Here is a 20533-nt window from a genome sequence, read left to right on the forward strand (position 1 = left end):
TTAAATTGCGTTAGAGATCAGAAAGGATTTGGCCCCTTTTTACCTAATCACCCTGCTGGCATACAGCTGTTTTCTAAGCAGTGTAACTTTCTTCCTCTTGGTCAATGGCAGCAGAGTTGGGTGGCCCATGCCAAGGCTGGATTGTCCGCCTGGGCAGCCTGATTAGGGTTGCTGCTCTGAGGCACAGGTTGGATTGCCTCAAGGACGCTGTAATTCACAAAAGAGGCACACCCACGGCAATCCAAGTGCAGCACACTGTGCTCCGTCTTTTATATTCTGTCCTCAGCCTCAATATTCTCGGTCGGGCAGATGCTCACCTGCATCTTTTCTATAAAGGGAATCACTGCTCACCTGCAAAAATCTCTCAATCCCACAAAAACGGTAGGAGGGAGAAGGGGAAAAAAAAAAAATCAAGCTTTCCCCTAAGTCTTGCTTTTTTTCCCCATTGCAAGGTTAACCTTTCAGACTGACAGAGTCCAGAAACAACCTGGTATGCCAGAAGATCATTAGAAGGCTCTCCTGCCGAAGTGGTAGTTACAGTTAAGCCACTGAACGACAGTGACCACATATATCTAATTAACTTCAGCATCCTCAAAGTAAGAATCATATTGAAAACTGTGAAACCAAACCCTAGGGCAGAGGATATTTAAAGAAAGAAACTGATTTTAAATCCCCTCAGGTCAGATGCAAGGAAATTAGAAGTGCTGGACTCAGCACGGAGTCACAGGGTGAACACACACAATAAGGCAAGCAGGAGAGCAAGGAAAAAAGCAAAACAGGATCATTTAAGTGAGAATTTTTGAAAGGTTACTGTATGTAAAAATGCATTTTCTTCCTGGAAATCCCACTCAAGTGACATCAGTCAAAAGACTATGAATCACAGCAGTTAAAAAGCAAGACAGAAGCTAGGTGAAGAGCAGATAACTAAACACTCATGCAAACAGCAGAAACGTATTTCATTGTATCAGGAGACGCACATCTGTGGGAGAACTGGCAGGTCTGCTAGGCTACCATGGAGTAAAGGGAGGACAATCTTTAAGGAAAGCCAAGTGATTTCTGTCCATCAGCTTATTTAACCTCCCAGAACAGGAAAGATGTTAAGAAGTTTTAAAAACTGCTGACTGTACAAAGCATTTTATACACAGCATATAATTAATCAAGGGAATTCTCTGTCACAAGTATCACTGTAGCCAAGACCCAATAACAGTAATAAAAAAATTAGCTTTCTGTACATCGAAGAAGATCCAGAGTCACGTAAGAAACAGTAGATAAACCAAATGCCTCTGGCCCTAAGTCACCCATTAAATGATGCCATTGCAAACATATCTCACTTTAGAAAAGAAAGTAATTTCCCAATACACGACATTTTGGCCTTCCTTTACAACACCAGGGAGTGAAGAAGAGAATGAACAGTTCCTTGGGTTTCATCCCAGTACATCCCTTTCTATGTTGTAGTCTGTACACTAGCATGCATTTTGCAAAATGAAAGAAGGAATTAGGATGCCTTCTCTTGTTTCTAAATCTTTTGTAGGAAGCACAGAAAGGCTGAAGGCTTTGTGATGATGCCTGTCAGAAGACTACTGTGCCCAGCACGTCTACACACGTATTTGTTTTTACAATGGGCAGAGACACAGATGACTGCTACTGGTACATAAGAGGAAGGAGAATCCCCCTTCTGAGAAGCAGGGGGGCTTTTGCTCTCCTCCTGACTGCTGGAGGACATAGGATGCTACTCATTTCCTCTATGCTTCAGACAAGCAAGCTGTGACTGTTCAGCTGATCCCTGATGTGAAACCTGGGAGAAGAAAAAGTTATGTATCATCTGCTTAAGCTTTTAAGTTTGTAGAGGATGAGCTGCTTCATCACGCAAGACTACAGGTTAGTAGGATACACCATGGCTAAGCACAGCAAAGCACTGTTAGTAGAAAAATAGCACTGCAAAGTATCTAAAAAAGCATGGGACAGAAGACATGGGGATCAGTCTTCAGACAAGAAAAGCTCCCATGAAGTCAAGTAAATGGTTCCTGATTGTAATCCAGTTATAATCCATGGCTTACCAGCAAAAGCCAGGATATGAAACAGGATGCTGCTTTTGGTAGAAATTGCCTTGGATTAGACCGACTGTCAAGACTTAAGAACTACAAAACAGCAAACTAATACCTTGGTGCTTCATCATATCCAGTGACAGATAAATAGTAAAGAAAAAGGAGCTAAAGCAAAGAATCAAATTGATCTGAGCAATACAGTCACTGCTAGGAAATAAAAATTATCTGTCAGCCCTCTAAGCATGTGTGTGATCAAGCTATTCAATCAATAGCCAGCTTTAAGATGCATCCACCCAGAATTCCAAGTGCTCCAGCTAATAACTTAATGGCTAGCCCTTAACTCCATCCATAGCAGCAGCAGGTATCCACATCTGCAAAAAATTGCTCATATGAAGAAGCCTGGCTTTTAATACCAGGAAGCTTCCAGTTCATGCAAAACCTGCAGCACATCCATATGGAGCAACCCAGGGCTTAAAAATGAAGACAGGAAAATTTACAATGGGGATGTGGACCAAAGGAGGAGGTGTTTGGTTTTGGGTTTTTTTTGGTAAAAAAAGAAATAATTGGACAATTATAGCCAGAAGGTAAATTTATAACATTCTCTCAGCTGCAAAGGAAACTTAATATAGGAAAGATACATCTATGGAAATACATGTGATTTAGCACATCGAATCACAGGGTTAAATGAGGCTAGGTTGCCAACAAAGATCCTCAAACACACAATCGATATGAACTCAGCACACTACCCAATGTGCTGTATTAACAGATGGATGGATATACCATCAGTGCATGCCCCTAAACCCCACTTCCACAACCTGAAAATAAAAATAGGAAAAGGTAGAAAAATCACGTAAACATACAGAATCAGTCACAAAAATACCCATTTTAAACTGTGGGGTTTGGGTTTTGGTATTTTTTTTAATTTTTCTAGAAGAACAGCACAGAACCCCACTTTCTGTTCTGCTCTTTTTCTCCTGCTTCATCATTTTGGCTCATTACTTACATAGAAATTTTCTCCAGTCAAGTGACTGGGAATATTGCCCTCCATATATACATCTTATGCACACATCTAAGAGCTAAAGCTTGAGTCTCTGCAGGTCAGTCTTCTTACTGCCCGAGAACCGTTAGCCCTGGACACTGAAGATTTTGGTAAAAGCAGCCAAGTTTCTACAACTACTAGTGGAGTGCTCATTTTCCTACACAAAAGCCATGGAACTTAGTATTTCCAGGTAGGTTCTTCAGGGTGGATCAACAGGCTCCCCAGTGAGACATCAGTTTATGTTAGTAAGAGCTACTTCTTTATATTTGCAAAATGTTTCCCCACAAAAGCAGCTCTGGGAAAAACTCAGAATACTGAAATTTTTCCTAGAAAGGTGGTATCAGCACAATGCTACTAAAGGACCTTCGTCAGCTTTAGCTACTGGTGAGAACCAGTCATCAAAAGACATTATTTTACAACCAGGTAGTAAATCTTTACTATCCTCCCAGAGACAGGTCCTGTGCTTGCTACCAGTCTTCAGTCAGTCCCTATTGCATAGAAAAACTAAGGGCTGACCTTGCCGGTTATAAATGCACAGAAGCTGGAGCTTGGAAGTTAGTTGACATTTTTGTGCTATACTTGAGATACCTGGGATACTAGAGAGGAAGACACAGCCAGCCAGCCAGCATGTACTACCTTATCACTATAGGCTGGAGCGATTTAAGTGGCTTCCTAGAAACCGTTTTTGACTTCTCAGAAACTTTAAATACCTCCCTATAAAGAGTCTTAAACAAACAAACAAAAAAAACCACCAAAAAAAGTGAGCGAAGCTACCCACAGGACATACTAGAGACAAGAACCAAGCAAGTATTTGCATCATCACGTTCGTCATACCATGAAGGCTTAAAACGGCAAGCTGGAATTAACCTGAGAAGAGACTGGTATGAAGCTGTAGGTTCTAGGAGAGGGCATGAGGGAAATGAAAACCATTCTGGTCAGGGAGTAACTGGAGGGAGGAGATAGGAAGAGGCACATCCACATAATATAAAGGACATGACTATTTCCCAGTGGCTGTGAAATCCATGTTTAGCGCTTAAATCAATGGCCTTGTTTCCAACAGTAACTTGCAGTAGTTCCTAAAAATCTCCTCAACGTTGAACTGCGTACAATTTAGCATCAAAAAAAGTAGGCACTTATTTCACTGCCTAATTTTAGGCATCCAATTTCTAGACCTTCTCATACCTATTTTAGGATCCAGAAGAAACCTGAAACTTGGAACGTCGTCTTCCCAGACCTGTATGCTATTGCTGATGCCACAGAGGAAATACACATTTCTTCCTGGGGTATTTTTTTCCTTTCCTCCATCAACAGTAATTCACAATATAAAATAAGAAACTCAGAGATAAATACCAACTTCTCAGCTGTGACAAATTCAGACAATACTCCAAATATAAATGTCCCAGGTTTTATTTAAAAAAAAAATCTAAAATTGAAATCTGGATCAGCTCTTCCCTGGAGTTCAGACAGTGTACAAACGCAGGGGTGTGGCTCATCTCTGAAATTAGCATGTGAAAAGCTATTTTTATAAGCATAGCAGCAGCCTAGATAACACAGCTAACAGCTCACTTAGCTATTAGCTCTGTTTAAAACCACATGGATGATTACTAATTTTGTGCAATCAAAACACATATGGCACCCTGAAAGGTTAATATCAGTGTATGCCCTTCACAGCTTAAAAGACTACTTGATGAAATGTTTCTGGACTGAACAAGATTTTTTCCCTGTACAACTTTTCTTTTGCCATATAAATGCATAACACAAAGGAACTGTGTTGACAAAATTCCTCTGTTTATTGACAAAACGAAGAGCTGAAACAAAAGAACCCCCCCATTCTGCTCTGCCAAGCTGTAGCAGTCCTGATCTGCAGGCAGTCTTGATCTGCAGGCAAGTTTATTTTGCATGCCTATTCACCCCCGACTCTACAAACATTGCGAAATTAGCTTTTGAAAGGTACCTAATGCAGCAAAGGAAATCCCCAAAAGCTCAGCCAAATTTCTGACAACAGAAGGCCAGTTAAACAAAGTGTGCCAAGCTCTTGTCAAGGAGTAGACTTCTTACCTTGGGTAAGCATTTCCAAAAAACTGTCTTAACAGCTGAACTCGTGCCAGATAGCCCAACAGTGGGTATACAGTCATCATCTGGAACAGCAGAAATATTCTTGCAACAAATGACATGATGTCATCGCTGGGAAAGTTATCTAGAAAATTCTAAACATAGGAATAATGTTACACTTATCAATGGTGGCTTGATTACATGTATCTGCTGATTTTTAATAGCTGTGTGCAAGAAAGAAAGGAATAAAAGCCAAGCAACTACAATTGTTAAATGAACTCCTTAAGATGAAATACCATCTCCCTCTTTTACAATTGCCTTGCCACCAAATACTAACTCATTTTTCAATATTACAGGGCTGATGTCAGCTTTTATGTTAGCATTAAAGATGGAATTATTTTCCAATCTTCTGAACATCCTCAAATAATCAAGGCTGTGGAAGGGCCACCTGATTTTTTAGGCAGATGGATTCATATGCTCCTATTACCTGTCATATCATATCTAGATATTAAAAACAGTTATTTAATCAGCAAAACTGCATCATATACAAATGAGGAAGGGATCATATACTACAAGTGGCAACATCTGAAAAAGTAGTATAAGACTTAAGTATCACAGAAATATACAAATGGCTTCGTAAGTACTTAGGATAACTACAGAAAATAAATGGGAAGAAAATCACCTGTCACCTATTATTCAACTGTGGATTTCACTCCATGAAATTATTTCAAATGGTTCAAAAAATCATTTCATGGTTAAACAGTGGTACCAGTTCTAACTAACCTACAGTCAGAGGAAGCCTTTAAATGCTGCTTTATTGCTAAATATTATGCAAGAGACATGGAACACCTGGCATAAAATGGATCACCAATTGATAACTCCTATCTTTGAAGTAATTTAGGGTATGGGAATCAGCCTTGCCTATAAGCACATAAGAGTTTAATAGCCTTCACAGGGTGTTTCATGTTGTGCTATTATCTGAAGAACTCTGCTGGCAAGGCTCACCATAGTGTTAGACTCCAAACCTACCCATAGCAAGGACTCCTATCTAAATAAGCTTGCATTGGCATTATATTTCTTTTTCTGGAGTACCTGAAACCAGTCCCACTGAATGGGATTGGTCACTGCACACCCAACTAAACATAAACACAATACTTTTCAGGATTAAAGAAGCTGAAGAAATTAAAGCCTCAACTGTTCACTTGTTCATTTTGGTCCTTTCTTCATCACTTTCACAGAGTTGTGTTGTTTGGGTTTTTTTTCTTTTTACAGAACTACTGGCAACCAGGCCTGAATATAAACGAGATAACACAAGCATTACTCATCTGCTTGTGGTACTGCCCATGAGGCATTAGCCAAATGAGCAGAGTCAAGGACAGATGTGTCTGCCAGGGTGAGTCATGAAGCAAGAAGCAGTAGCAGTTCTTTTTTTAATACATATTTTTTAAAAGATCAAGGACAAATATACACTGCAGTATAATATCTCACCTGTTCAATACATTCTTTGGATAGTGGTGGAGAAGGAAAAGATGCAAAAATTATCACTCCAACATACAGATATGTTAATCCCACCAGGAAGTATGCAATAGAGAGGTCTCTCACCTGAGGAAAAATAAAATCTTATTTTGGCCAGCACTGACACACCAAAACCTCATGAGAAGATTTCTATTGCATTTATTACTGTTACTTTTATATTTATTACTGTTTTATATTTATTACTATTACTTTTACAGTTTTACTTTTATTTTCTATTACTTGAATGGGGACTTCAAATCTGGTCCTGGAGCAGATCAGAAAGCTGCAAGAAGATAACCTTAAGTGGAGCTAGACAAGTATTATATATCTATCTACATACAGAAAAGGCACCAAGAAATAGATATGCTAATAGAGGTAACGTTATTGCTGGATGCACAAACATACACTAGTTATTAAAACAAACAAACAACCCCCCCCCTCTACTTTCTTACATTCACCAGAAAGCCCAGCAATGCCATATGTTAAATTTCTTGTCAGGACTAAAATCTTGCAATTAAAGACATCAGCCTACCCAACTGCAGATATAATGTAAAGGACATTTTTTAAGAAGCTGCTTTGAAACCTAAGAGGATGATCCACACACACTGGCTCCAAACCAGAAGCTAATACATCAGGCTTCTGTATGAATGGAGTGATAATGGAAGACATAGTGAATACACCATTAAATAAAAAATACAAATAAAACACAAATAAAACAGAAAGGCATAGATAGGCACAGAGGTATATATGTCCTTTAGCTTTAGCACTGTATTTTATAATGACTCTTTCATTTAAAATTGCCTATCCGCTTTATTACTGAATTTCTATAAACACCCCAGGTAAATGCACTAAATAATAGTAAAAGATTTTTAGGACAGTGCTGAAGCTAGGGTCATAAATCCATATTTAACTATACTACATATACCTAAATATATATTTAAACCTTAACTTCAATGCTCACTTCTGAAAATTTTGACTATATTTACAAAGTATCTAATATATAAAAAGATTGCCAACTACACAAAAATAATTAAAAGTTTTTAGCAACATTTAGTATTGGAAAATAAGCAGCAAATCTACTCAAGTACTTTATGAAATTACACAATCCACATATACATCAGAGTGACCTCATAGCAATGTACTTAGTGGGTTATTCTACATCAATTGGTTTTTTTGGAAATAAAGTGGGAGATCATTTATTTCTAGTTATCAACTAACTATATTCTGTATAAGCTTATGCTACACTACAAAACACTCATTACTTTATAGCAAACCATTTGTTCAGCTGCTGCTAATTATCAGCTTCTTAAAGGATTACTAGTAATGCTTCAATACATGACCCTATTTTCCTATGACTGAGAAACAAGTCTTAGTAGCTCAGGCACAGCACCAAATTATTAGGACTATATAGCTTCCAGACCAGGATCATAATTATGGCCTCCAGCCAGCTCACTGAGCATGGGCAAACACTGATCACATCTGTGCATGGAAATGTTTCCCTAAGTGTTTCTTCACACTATCTCCTTGACAAAAGAAGCATATCCTACACCGTTGTGGGCGTCTTCCAAAGGGCAAGGTGGTTCCTGAGGGAAGTATAAAATGCTAGATTACGAGTTTCAAGAAAAGTTCAGAAGGAAGCTGGTTTTTAGTGAGGGAACTGGAATTTCCTCATTTTGCCAGTGCTTTTGGGGTAGAAGACTGATGCCTTTTTCCCATCAGTCTGCAAGAGGCTGATGATATTTCTCATCAGCCAACAATGCGCTGTTAACATGTACCCCAGGGTAGCCCTCATGCCCCCAGCAGCTGCACACTTCCAGCTGCAACCTCTTCCTCCTGCTGACCAGTTACATGCAGCTGGAAGATGTTTCTCTAGTCTTCATCACTCTCCTCACACTGGTCACTGAGTAAGGACTATCAACCTCCATCAGAGGTTGAGCAATAGTATTTTCTTTAAATTATTCCCAGAATCTCTCCTCAGTGACATGAGAAGCTGTAGTAGTTTTTATTTAACAGCTATATCTTCAAAAGCACCAGCGCCCATCCTAAAAACTGGTTTTAGGAATACTAAATCTGAGCATCCAGATTTCTTATAGGTATTTATAAGCAACTTCCATTAACAATAGCAGCCAGAGACTAATCAGGGTAAGGTGGTTTTGCAGAGAGACATGGACTCTCATCTCTTGAAGACAGGACTTGGACAACTTTTCAAAATGCACCTAAGACCTTCTTAAGGCACATCATCTGACAAAACCTGTTTTTCACTTGCTTTAAATTTCATATTTTAGGTGTATTCCTCATGCATAAAGACAGCATAGTAACTCGCAGTTGTTACTTGTACTCAGCCTACATATAAGCCTAGAACCAACTGTAAAACTATTTTTGCTGTGACAATTACTTGCAGTTGTGAGGGCAAGCAATCCGAAATGAAATTCTTACTGCTTCCTTTGGACTACATTTGATTAAGGGTAGATAGCTGGTGTGCTATCACCTCTGATTATACTAACCAGTTCGTGTTCCTACAGTTCTTAAGGGTGTATGCTTTAATCTGTACTGAAACTAAGTTCTGAGATAATTTTGATAATGTACTTTTATAGCACGTAACACAATAGACCCTTGTTTTCAGGTGCTGTCACCATACAAAGAATACCCAGATTTTGATTTCCGTAAGCAACAAGAAAAGAAATAAAGACAACTCAAAAACCTGAATTTATTTTTTCTCAAACATCCGTCAGCTCCCTTGCAAACATCTGCTTTTGCATATAAGATGGTCAGCTTTGTACAAGAGCGTGTGTTTGTGCATATAACTGGAACATCTTTTGATTATTGTTCATTACTCTTCAGGAGACCTGGGTTCACTCCCTAATGACCTTGACTATAAATACTTATTTAATAATAATTAAGCCTATCAGTAATAAAAAAACATAATTCCAGATAAAACCAAAGGACACATGGAGAGAAATAAAAGGATTAATTTTAAGTAACAGAAAAATAATCGCATTTGTCTATTTTAAATTTTACATTAAGACGTTTGTATTCAGAATGGACATCACTGTGGTGGAAGCTGCCTAAGCATAAAGAATACGGCAGTCCTCACACCTAGAGTTTATAATCTAAGATTCAAATGTAGAAAAAATGGTTGAAAGAAGGAAGTATTTGGGGGATCAGAGTGGGATCAGAGTGGAAGGGAAGTATCGAAGATAACATGCAGGTCACAGTCCATGAGGATCACAGCTTGCCACCTGCCAAGCCCTTGTCAAGTATACCTGAACTAACTGGCAGATTTTGAGGTGGAACTTGGAGAACATATGTGAGCTGCAGTTACTGCCAACGAGGAGCTTTTCTGGTCAGATGCACAGGACAAAGTGTTAAAAGTGCCTCTGGAAGAACAGAAAATTGGGTGACTGAGGCTGGCAGCAGCAGCAGAACGAAGGCAGAAATTAACCTCCTAACAAAAGGATGAGTCTGATAAATCTGGTGGAGTTAAAGAAAACTCTGAAAGTACAAGACGTTATATCACACTCATAGACTAGTACCCAGGCGCAGGCTGGACCTGTGGCACAGGACTGGACACAGCACAGTGAAGGCTCTGTGGTTCTACAGATATTTCCTATGTGACACTGACAAGAACAGGCAACTTTCAGGCCTTGTTTTCCCTGTCGCATGCCATGGAGAAAATAGTTCATTTTTTCCTCAGTACCACAGTGAAAGCTAGTTTGTAGAGTTGCTTCTTGAATGGAGAAGCCTGTATCAGTGCTTAGTAATTATTACCACATTAGAAGAAGTACCATTTGATCATCTCATTTCAGATCGGTCACTTCTCAAAAGAGAGATGCTGCCTCTGTAATATCTCAACAGGACTCTGATCCATATCATAAAAACAGACTTTACCTGTTCAAGCATCAAGGGCAATTGATAACATTTAACAGGATGACAAAAAAGTACTTCACCAAGATGCATAATGCTGTGCATAATTTTGGCTGGAAAGAGAAACCAAAGGTAGGGCAGCATCAATGGAAGCTCACTTTGTTTACAGCGAATAAACAGTCTTTCAATACTGCAGAAAATAAGAACCATCCACAGCTCCATGCCTTCTGCAGCTACCACCTGGACAAAAAACGTCCCCACTCCCAGCCTTTCCCCCAGGCAGGTCCACAAACAACTGTTAGGAGACAGCACTAGCATATTCATGCCTGTAGATCATGCTCTGGGCTTGTGCAGCATCTATACAGTTGCTCAGGGAACAGACATGAATCAGAAAAAAACCCCATACAAAAACCCCAACAAATCACCTTTTTGTGGCTGGCTTGGTTTTCTATGCAACCAGTTTCCAAACCAGTTGATTGTGCAGTGCACAAAAAAAATCACACTGATAAATACGAGGGGGCAGCAGTGGGAGATGGGAACAGGGAGCTCAACTTTGAACTTGCAGACTAAGAGGGCTTCTCCAGGCTGTGCTGCTGACATTTGGCTTACTCCAGTGCACTGCTCTTCTCACACCCACACCACTGTACTGGAATACCAGACAAAGGAATCCTCCCCCCATGTGTGTTTTAGCTTTGGGCACTGATGCACGCCTGTGACCAGAATGGAAGCTAATATTGGTTTGGATTTCTGACTCCATAAAAGGAATGTTATTGTTTCTCTTACTTTTTTCCACCTCCCCAAAGAGTTGTTCTTATGACCACTAGTTTCAGCAAGTTTTGTTCAAAACTAAAACAGTACTTCTCCAGCTTGCCAAGTTCTGTGCCTTTTCACAGAACTCTGATGGAAGTGACATGTTAACAGGTCGATCCATAAAATAGTGGAGTCTCCATTCGACTCCCCATGAGATACTGACGTAAGAAAGCATCTTGTTAATGTAAATCCATAGGAAAAAATACCCTCAACACTGTGACTTATCACAGAAGTTGAGACTCCTATACATATGTAAACCTCCCACTTAGTCCAGCAGCTTAGTGAAATTATCACAAAACAGTCAGCTCTTCAAGAACATCAGTGCTTCATTAACATTTGCAAAGCACTTTTGAGTCCTAGTTGAAAGGCTCCTGTACAGCTACAAACAGGGAAGGAAATCTCTAGCCAAATAAAACTCCAGAAGAACTATGCACAGATTTGGTTTCCCATTACAAAACCTTCCTGACATACTTAAAGGTGCTCTTTCCATGCAATTTGAACACTCTTCTGGAATGCGAGAATGTTGTCGAGGGCTTGGGATCCATGCTAGGGCTGACTTGGAAATTCAACTTAAGCTCCAGGGAGGGCATTCAGAAAAGCTGATTGAAATGCAGGCAGCAGCTTCTTCCTCCTTAACACAGGAAAAGCAAGCTGGAGAAGATTCCAGGTGTTGCTCTTTGCAACTGATTGCTTGCTCCGATGTAAATGGAGGGGGAAAGCCACACAAAAAGTCTTGAAGGTGTCATGGAGACATTAGGCCTCCTCTGCATACAGAGCCGATTGCTGGAGTGACCATGCCTTTAGAATTTGAAAGCCACAGCTAAAGAGAAAGAGAAATCTTGCCCTTTTCCACATTGTAACATTTTCTTAAGAAAATGAAGAAGAAACTTACTTAGTTTTCTTTCTCCAGAGCTCCACTAACCCCCTCTTTAGCTGTTAAACTATTTTCAGAAATGCCCATAAATCCTAAGAAGCTTTCCTGGAGGAGAATTCATGACTTCTTTGCAGACATGGTCACTTGCAAGCTGGCCTTGGTTCACAGGGACAAAAAAGTAACTATGCAGATTACTAAAGGAAAAGGTCATCTCACTGCATTGGCACATAATCTGCACTTCACCTCTGAATAATCAAATCAGATATATTTTATCTGATGTGTTGTGTAGGCAACCAACTCCAGGTGGCCTTGCTTGAGCAGGGGAGTCGGACAAGATGATATCCAGAGGTCCCTTCCAACCTCAATCACTCTGGGATTCTGTACCAGTTTTTCATACAGCTAATATTTAAAAATCTTTGTATGTTATTGTAGTTACTTTTACAGATAAGATTTTAATGAAGCTGGACAAGAATCCTGGAAAGTAGGGAGGAAAAAATTAAATAATCAAAATAATTACAGTAAAAATGTACTCTAGGACTCTAACTCTGTATCATGTTTACTCCATTTTGTATTTTATAATGGGAAGATATTAAGAAAGAATGCAGTTCCATCTGGATGAGCAGTACATAACTTTTTCAACGGCAAAGGACCAGTCCAAAGGCTACATACCACAAAGGTTCCCAATCCAGGCTTCAAGTTTGAGGATTTCCTAAATAGGGACAGGTTTCCCTATGAACCTTGACTTGGATTGTGACACAAAATTACTGAAGGAACTCTAAGATATTACCTAGACCCCAACATTATTGTTCAGGACTCTGCTAAAATCAGTCCTGTGCCCAATATTCTCCAGCATTTTTCATTCTAAAATTGGTCAGTTTTTCTTGTCTTACAACATTGTCAAGCCTTCTGCCTCTTGTGTGTAATTTGGCCATTTAATACCAGTCTGACCACGAATAAGTCTGGGATGCTCCTAAAGGCTTTCATTTAAATAAATTTGTAATGCATCTGTTACTCATTGGTCGCCAGTGGAAAGTACATAATAACCGGTTTCTTATCAGATCACAAGAGCGAGTTACATTTTCTGAAGCTATTCCAGTCCCTGGATCGATTTCAAGAGAAGCAGACAGGGAAAAATTAAGTGTCACCTGGCAATCTAGATACAAATCAGCACAATCTTGTGAATTACTTACATTGTTTTCTTGATTCCTGTTATTTTGAAGAAGTGTGATGACACAATTGTGGATGAAGAAGGCAAGTGTCAGAACCCCTGTGAGCTGAGGGAACAGAATTCTAAACTCTAAGGGAGGAAAAAAAGTGTTAATAACTTACTTCTTTGAAACAAACAATGCCAAAATGCAGAGGACATACAGTGCTGTGGAGTCTACTGGCAGAAACATGAACCTCCATGTTGAAATAGGACAATCTATCTTATCTTTGACCATAGCCAATGCACATATTTAATCAGGAAGTACAAAATGCATGAAGACAATGGTTACTATATTACACACTCGCCAGCAAAGTTTCTCAAGAGACCCCAACCATCAAAGATTATTAGGTTAATCTAGGATTTACACATACAAGATTTTCTGCTTCTCAACAGTTTAACTGGAAAGCATTTTTGAGGCAGGAATTGATTGCAGTGAGGCTGTATATCTATTGGTCCCTGAACAGGGAGATGAGGGGAAGGGATCATTTGCTCTGTGAGCATCTTTTGTTGTTAAGAAGTCCCTTATGCTACCAGAGGAAAAATGACATCTTTAGATGTTTAAGAGGTTCTGCTTACAAAACAGGGTGTAAAGAAAGGCAGAGCAACTTCCTGTCTTATCATACACCTTACAGCATCTATGAAAAATTTATTTATTTTTTTGTCTCCGTGGGAATAGCATTGCTCTGCTTCTTTTATGTCCTGGTTTCGGCTGGGATAGAGTTAATTTCCTTCCTAGCAGCTGGTACAGTGCTGTGTTTTGGATTTAGGATGAGAATAATGTTGATAACACACTGATGTTTCAGTTCTTGCTAAGTAGTGCTTACACTAGTGAAGGACTTTTCAGCTTCCCATGCTCTACCGACGGAGAAGGCTGGAGGTGCACAAGAAGCTGGGAGGGGGCACAGCCAGGACAGCTGACCCAAACTGGCCAAAGGGGTATTCCATACCATATGACATCATGCTCAGCATATAAACTGGTGGGAGTTAGCCGGGGGGGCGGTGATCGCTGCTCGGGAGCTGGCTGGGCATTGGTCGGCGGGTGGTGAGCAATTGCATCGTGCATCACTTGCTTTGTATATTCTATTATTATTATTACTACAATTATTAACCTGTTTTTATCTCAACCCACAAGTTTTCTCACTTTTACTCTTCTGATTCTCCCCCACCCCACCGGGGGATGCGGAGAGTGAGTGAGCAGCTATGTTGTGCTCAGTTGCCAGCTGAGGTTAAACCACAACATTTTAATACTTGAAGGATTATGTTCACAAGATTGTGTTTCTGGAAGCACTGCAACTAGTCCAGGAATTCACCAATGTGTAACACCATTAAAGCACCATCTTTGTTGGTATTATATAAGGATATATGTACTCTTTAGAGTGTTAATAGCAATCCCTGAGCTAGCTCAGCTTCTGGAAAGCACCCAGCAATACAGCAAAACGCCCATCAGAGGCTCACAAACCCTTAGATCAAACCACAGAGAGCTCCATGCAAACATATTTAAACCAGATTTCTCCGAGATGCTATGAAGTCAGCAAGGTAAACACACCCCAGGCAATTAATGAAGGGCTCATCCGGGTTGAGAGAATATGCCTTCTCTAGGGCTGGATTCACTGTATCTTCAATACCTAACTAGAATGATGCGCTACTGATAGAATTGAGAGTGCAAGCGACTTTTGGGCTTTTTTTTCCCCCCATCCACTACTTTAATCTAAATAATAAAAATCAAACTGACAGATTCAGTATCTCTTTCAGCACTGCACTTCTCCTATCACCACAACAATCAGCAGTAGCCGGATTTGTATGCATTAGCTACATGCTTTGTCTGTCTCCTAGCAGTACTAGTTGCATTGCCAAAATAATCAAACTACTGGGTGCTCCACTTCTTAAGTGACCCGTGGCACACATGTCATGCTATAACTCATTTTACACTAGGACTGCTTAATAGATCTTGGACTTGAACTTCAAGATGCTTAAAACCTGACTTCTTAGACTTAGGCTGGTTTCCAGTTTATATGGGTTTGCTAGTGAATGATAGTTTGGGCAAATTTTCTCCTGCACTCTCAGGAAGAGTAGATACGAGGCCACGTGAGCGTTTGAAGACTGTCTGCTGGGGCAGTTCAGGTTAAAATCATGTTTCCATGCTCGCAATGGAGCAAGACCAAACATTGTGGTCTATCTACTGACCAAGCAGCACATGCTCGAGTACCATTTCTACTTACAGACAGCATTAAGAATAATGCCATACAAAGAAAATTAGGTCATTAACACAGATGCTAATCATCCAATGCTTTGAAATCCAAATTTTTACACTGGAGACAAAAGTAGTTTGTTACTCCAAAAATTCTGCCTAAAAGTAAATGCAGCGATGGAAGAAAATAGATAGCATAAATAGCACTGTTTCAGAACTACCTACATCCATCTGTAAGTTTGTACTTATGCTGCAGTAGTCAGGAGGATTCTTAGGGAATTACAGGATGATAATCCAGTTCATCCTCAAAGCCTCTGCTTTGGTCTTGCACAGTCATACTCAGCAAAAATTGCCTGGCTTTGAAGACTCAGCCAGAAAGGACAATTTTTTTGTTTTTTTTTTTCTCGGTGACATGACCAAACTGAAGAAACTGTTTTACATAGCCTTTCACTAGCCATTCAGATCTTGAAATAGGGTTCTGAATGCCTGGCTGAGATGAGGAAGGAATGACCTTCGGCAGTTATGGGAAAATGAACAAACAGATTTGATGATAGCTAGGGGCTGGGGGGCGGAGAAGGGGAATACTGGGTTTTCAGCAGACCTCTTTGCCAAATGTACATGCAATACACTAGCTAAGCTGTTTATTATGCTTGTTATTGTGCCAGATCAATTTCAGTTAAACTAGAGAGCTGAATCAACCCCAAGGGAGTGGTAGAAGATGACAAAGAATAAGTAGCTGCAAGACCACTGCAACTGTGATGTGAACACACTTAAATCAGTTGAATTTCATATCAGTAACTTTACTCAACTAACTACTATCTGTGGTTTACTCGCTGAGTTGTTACTCTTGTTGCCACAGTGTGTTACCATGATTCCACAAATTAGATCAGATTCTATTAGAAACACTGAACAACTCTGGTATTTCCCTTTTTGATCTCGTTCTTGCTACAGTAATTCAAACCCCATCCTAATGTTTTAAGTTATCCTTGTTTTCTTCTTAAATTCTACCTTATTGGACCTAACAATAGTTTGCAACCCATGTGTGAAACTGTTAGTACAGTGCTTATTGTGACTGGGAAACTAAAAACGCACAAACCAACAAAAGAAACCCAAAGAAGGTGCATATCTCTGAATTTTGCCTTAAGTAAATAAGTAACTTTTAAAGAAAGCCAAAATACTCTTGTTTCTACGAACAGAAGGAGTGATACAATTCAATAGTAAAAGACACAGCTCCTTGGAGCTAACTGGTCATACAATTTTGCCTGTTGTAAAAGGGAAAAAACAGCTAAGACCTAACCCCAGATCTCTCATTCCAAGCCTCCTAAAACAAGAAACTGATCTCTTTAGACTATCTGTTCATGCAGTACCATTGTTTATGACTGTGACATCTCACACAGTAACTTGTAACAGTAATTTGGAAAGAACAAACAGCCACCAAAACAACAGTCAAGAAAGAAAAGAAACATACAGGAGAGCTAACAAGTGTTTAAAAGAGAAGAGCTAAGATTATCTATTAAAACCTGAGATAGATTGGGAAGTACAGGAAAATCGTAATCATAAATTATGGTGAATGAGCTATTTCATTTAAGCAAGACAGTGCGTGGACAACTTACAGCACCTTTACCAGTCAGTCTGTCTACAGTTCGTCATCTGTAACTGCTACTGAAATAGGCATGATCTGAAAATGGAGCATCTAGAACTTACTATAATATAGGCAAAACAGGACTATGGCAAGCTCCCTGTCACATGATATATGTTGGAGACACCTCTGATGGGCACTCCTCCTCTCCTCCACAGTGTTGATAATGTCTCCTAATTAAGGAACATCACTGGGAAAGGGATTCCTTATCACTGTCACAAGGGATCCTTCCTGAGCCTCTACATGCAACATCAGACAGCATTTCCTCGCTTTACTTATGTCACAGAGGTGTTAAAAGGCAAATGAGAAAGTCGTTCATGAATTGCTTTAAGAAAATCTTAAACCCATCATATATATGCTTTTATGCTTTTTATTTTACCTGGTACAAAAAAATCATTCTCTGTAAACCAGTTGTATTCTAAGTGGATTCCCAGACGAGCAGCCTTTACAGTAACCAGAAAAACTAAGTAGACAACTGAAACCGTACCTAGAAAAGACAAGAGTCAAACAAACACCATGAGGCAGTAGTATTTGTGCTGTGTTTTGTTCTTGCTCCATCCAGCTAGTTACCAGTAGCCCAAACACTAAGGGTTGGTATTCATTCTTAAAAACACAGCCTAGGTCGAAATTTTCTTTTTCTTTATTTCTTTCATAGGTCAGAGAGAAAGAATAATGCACTTGCACCCAATGCAAGCTTTCAGAATGTTTAATGTTCTCGAGACACTGCAGTAGTGACAGTGGAAGAAGTACCCTGTAATCCCTGGTGCTGGGCAGGCAGGGAGGTCTCTAAGCAGTAACAGATCGGTTCCAGCTTCAGCTTTCAGGCTTTTAATCTAATATGAGACAAAGTCGGCCACAGTACTGCAACTATTACAACATCCATTCAGTCATTAACTTTTTGAACCAAATGGCCCAATGAGATATGAATGTTTACTGCAATTGTGAACTTTACACTGGGAGCTAGAAGCTGATAATGACATTTGATCGCTACTGATTTAAACATTGTCTTGATCATAACCTTGTATAACATTAACCATAGCACTAGATTTGCAATCCATCTCACTGGTTCAGAGGCATCCAGCAATACTTGCACAGCTAGAGGACTACAGATAAGATCACAAATGGGTAGAAATGCCTTGCTGTGTCTGCATGTGGGATGGAAAGCATATGATCTTGGCTCCTGCCACTTGAAAGAGATAAGGACAGAATAATAACTACCTAAAAATGGAAGAAAACTGTGCAACAGTAATTAAGGCTACTGCAATGCAACCTCCTGGCCAATAATACTGCTAGTCACCAGAGAACAGGCTATAAGTAAATAAAGACAAAGAAACAGCATTTTTACAGTTTAGAATACAGATTCAGATAAGACATCATTTCATTCTAGCAATATCTCCAAGGTTAAAAACTAAATTGAAGAAATTATTTGATTACACAGAGCATAGTCAAGGGATTAGGAAGATAAAAGGTTCTGTACTTGAGGATCAGCTTAACAGCTAAAATATTCTGTAGTTTCCTAACAATTTACGTTTCTGTAGGTGTAAAGATAAGTAGAAGTGCCCTATTAAGATTCATTTCAACATCTCAAAAATTGCCTTCCATTTTTTCTTGTCCTATAAATTTCAAGGTTTACAAAAATTAAGGCGACTTTGAACAGCTTCTGAATTACATAATCTACTGATGTTCTAAGAAGTTTCACATTTTAATATTCAGGTTCTCAAATAAAAAAATAGTTGCCCACGATAATGTGCTTATTTTAAAGAGATACAGTTATGGCTAGATCTCACTTGATAAAATATTTTCTTATCCCTAATGTTACATCTTGTCTACGTAAAAACCTTACTTTTTACACAGAAGCACTATCACTTACCCAAGTTCCTGTGTTGTATTTTCATTTAGTGGTTCCAGCAACAGCAGATCCAAGCTCTAATTAAGTGTCACACTGGAACAGAGGACAAACTACACCCTCAATTCCCTGTCCTCTACCTCCTTTACAATACATCTCCACCTTTTTCAACCCATTCTGTGATCCCCATCTCCTTTTCCCTTTCTCTTCATCATGGGCTTCAATGCTATGCCCTCAGACCTCTCCTACTCCATAAACTGTGACCAACCCCACCCATCACCCATGTGCTTTATCCACTTTACCAATCCCACTTGCCTTGGTCTTCTATCTCAAGACATGGAAGCAAGGAGAAGTCACAATTTTTGTCCTTGTAGTACAGAATAGGCCAGGGTATTGGGAGCTGGGGCAAAGCACAGCAGCAGGTTACACTGATTGGACTGATGTTGTGATTAATTAATCAACTGATTGGTAGCAAGTGACTGCAGGTCAGAAGCAATTAATCTTTGGAAGTAACTGCCTGTGTTGAAACGTTTATGAGATGAGGAAGGGTATGCCTGACTGTTTGTGCCAAAGTAGTATGCATCAAATGCTGCATAGTAGTATGTGTACCACCGTTTGAGAAAATCTGTTGTAAATATAGTGGAACTTGTTTTACAGGATTATGAAGGGAGCAAAGGAAAATAAATTAACTCCCTATTAACCGTAAGACTCCAGCAAAGCAGGGTAGAAAGCCTGTGGGTGATTAACAAACCAACCAATGAGCCACTCTGAGGCACAGTATCGGCTGCCAGCAAACTACTGAAGAGTGGCTGGAAAGCTGCCCAGCAGAAAAGGACCTGGGGGTGCTGGTTGACAGCCGGCTGAACATGAGCCGGCAGTGTGCCCAGGTGGCCAAGAAGGCCAATGGCATCCTGGCCTGTATCAGAAACAGTGTGGCCAGCAGGAGTAGGGAAGTGATTGTGCCCCTGTACTCGGCCCTGGTGCGGCCGCACCTCGAATACTGTGTTCAGTTTTGGGCCCCTCACTACAAGAAAGACATGGAGGTGCTGGAGTGTGTCCAGAGAAGGGCAACGAGGCTGGTGAAGGGTGTCGAGAAAAGTCCTATGAGGAGCAGCTGAGGGAACTGGGTTGGTTTAGCCTGGAGAAGAGAAGGCTGAGGGGAGACCTCATCGCTCTCTACAACTACCTGAAAGGAGGTTGCAGCGAGGGGGGGTGTTGGTTTCTTCTCCCAAGTAACAAGCGATAGGACGAGAGGAAATGGCCTCGAGTTGCGCCGGGGAGGTTTAGATTGGACATGAGGAAAAATCTCTTTACTGAAAGAGTGGTTAAACATTGGCACAGGCTGCCCAGGGCAGTGGTTGAGTCACCATCCCTGGAGGTATTTAAAAGACATGTAGATGAGGCGCTTAGGGACATGGTTTAGTGGTGGACTTGGCAGTGTTAGGTTTACGGTT

At 40.0% G+C, this 20533-nt stretch overlaps 1 protein-coding gene across 3 annotated transcripts in view; it reads right to left on the bottom strand.

Annotated features, from left to right (window-relative positions):
- SLC38A9 (solute carrier family 38 member 9) overlaps positions 1-20533 on the bottom strand; it is a 50424-nt gene that overhangs the window by 5171 nt on the left and 24720 nt on the right. For all 3 annotated transcript variants that reach the window (XM_076362702.1, XM_076362703.1, XM_076362704.1), the window contains 4 exons: positions 17613-17720; positions 13390-13496; positions 6625-6738; positions 5143-5291 (listed from right to left, as the gene is read on the bottom strand). In XM_076362702.1, coding sequence (XP_076218817.1) covers positions 5143-5291; positions 6625-6738; positions 13390-13496; positions 17613-17720 — 478 coding nt within the window. The remainder of the gene's footprint in view (positions 1-5142; positions 5292-6624; positions 6739-13389; positions 13497-17612; positions 17721-20533) is intronic.

This window comes from Aptenodytes patagonicus, chromosome Z (assembly GCF_965638725.1).
Source record: "Aptenodytes patagonicus chromosome Z, bAptPat1.pri.cur, whole genome shotgun sequence".
Taxonomy (NCBI): Eukaryota; Metazoa; Chordata; class Aves; order Sphenisciformes; family Spheniscidae; genus Aptenodytes; species Aptenodytes patagonicus.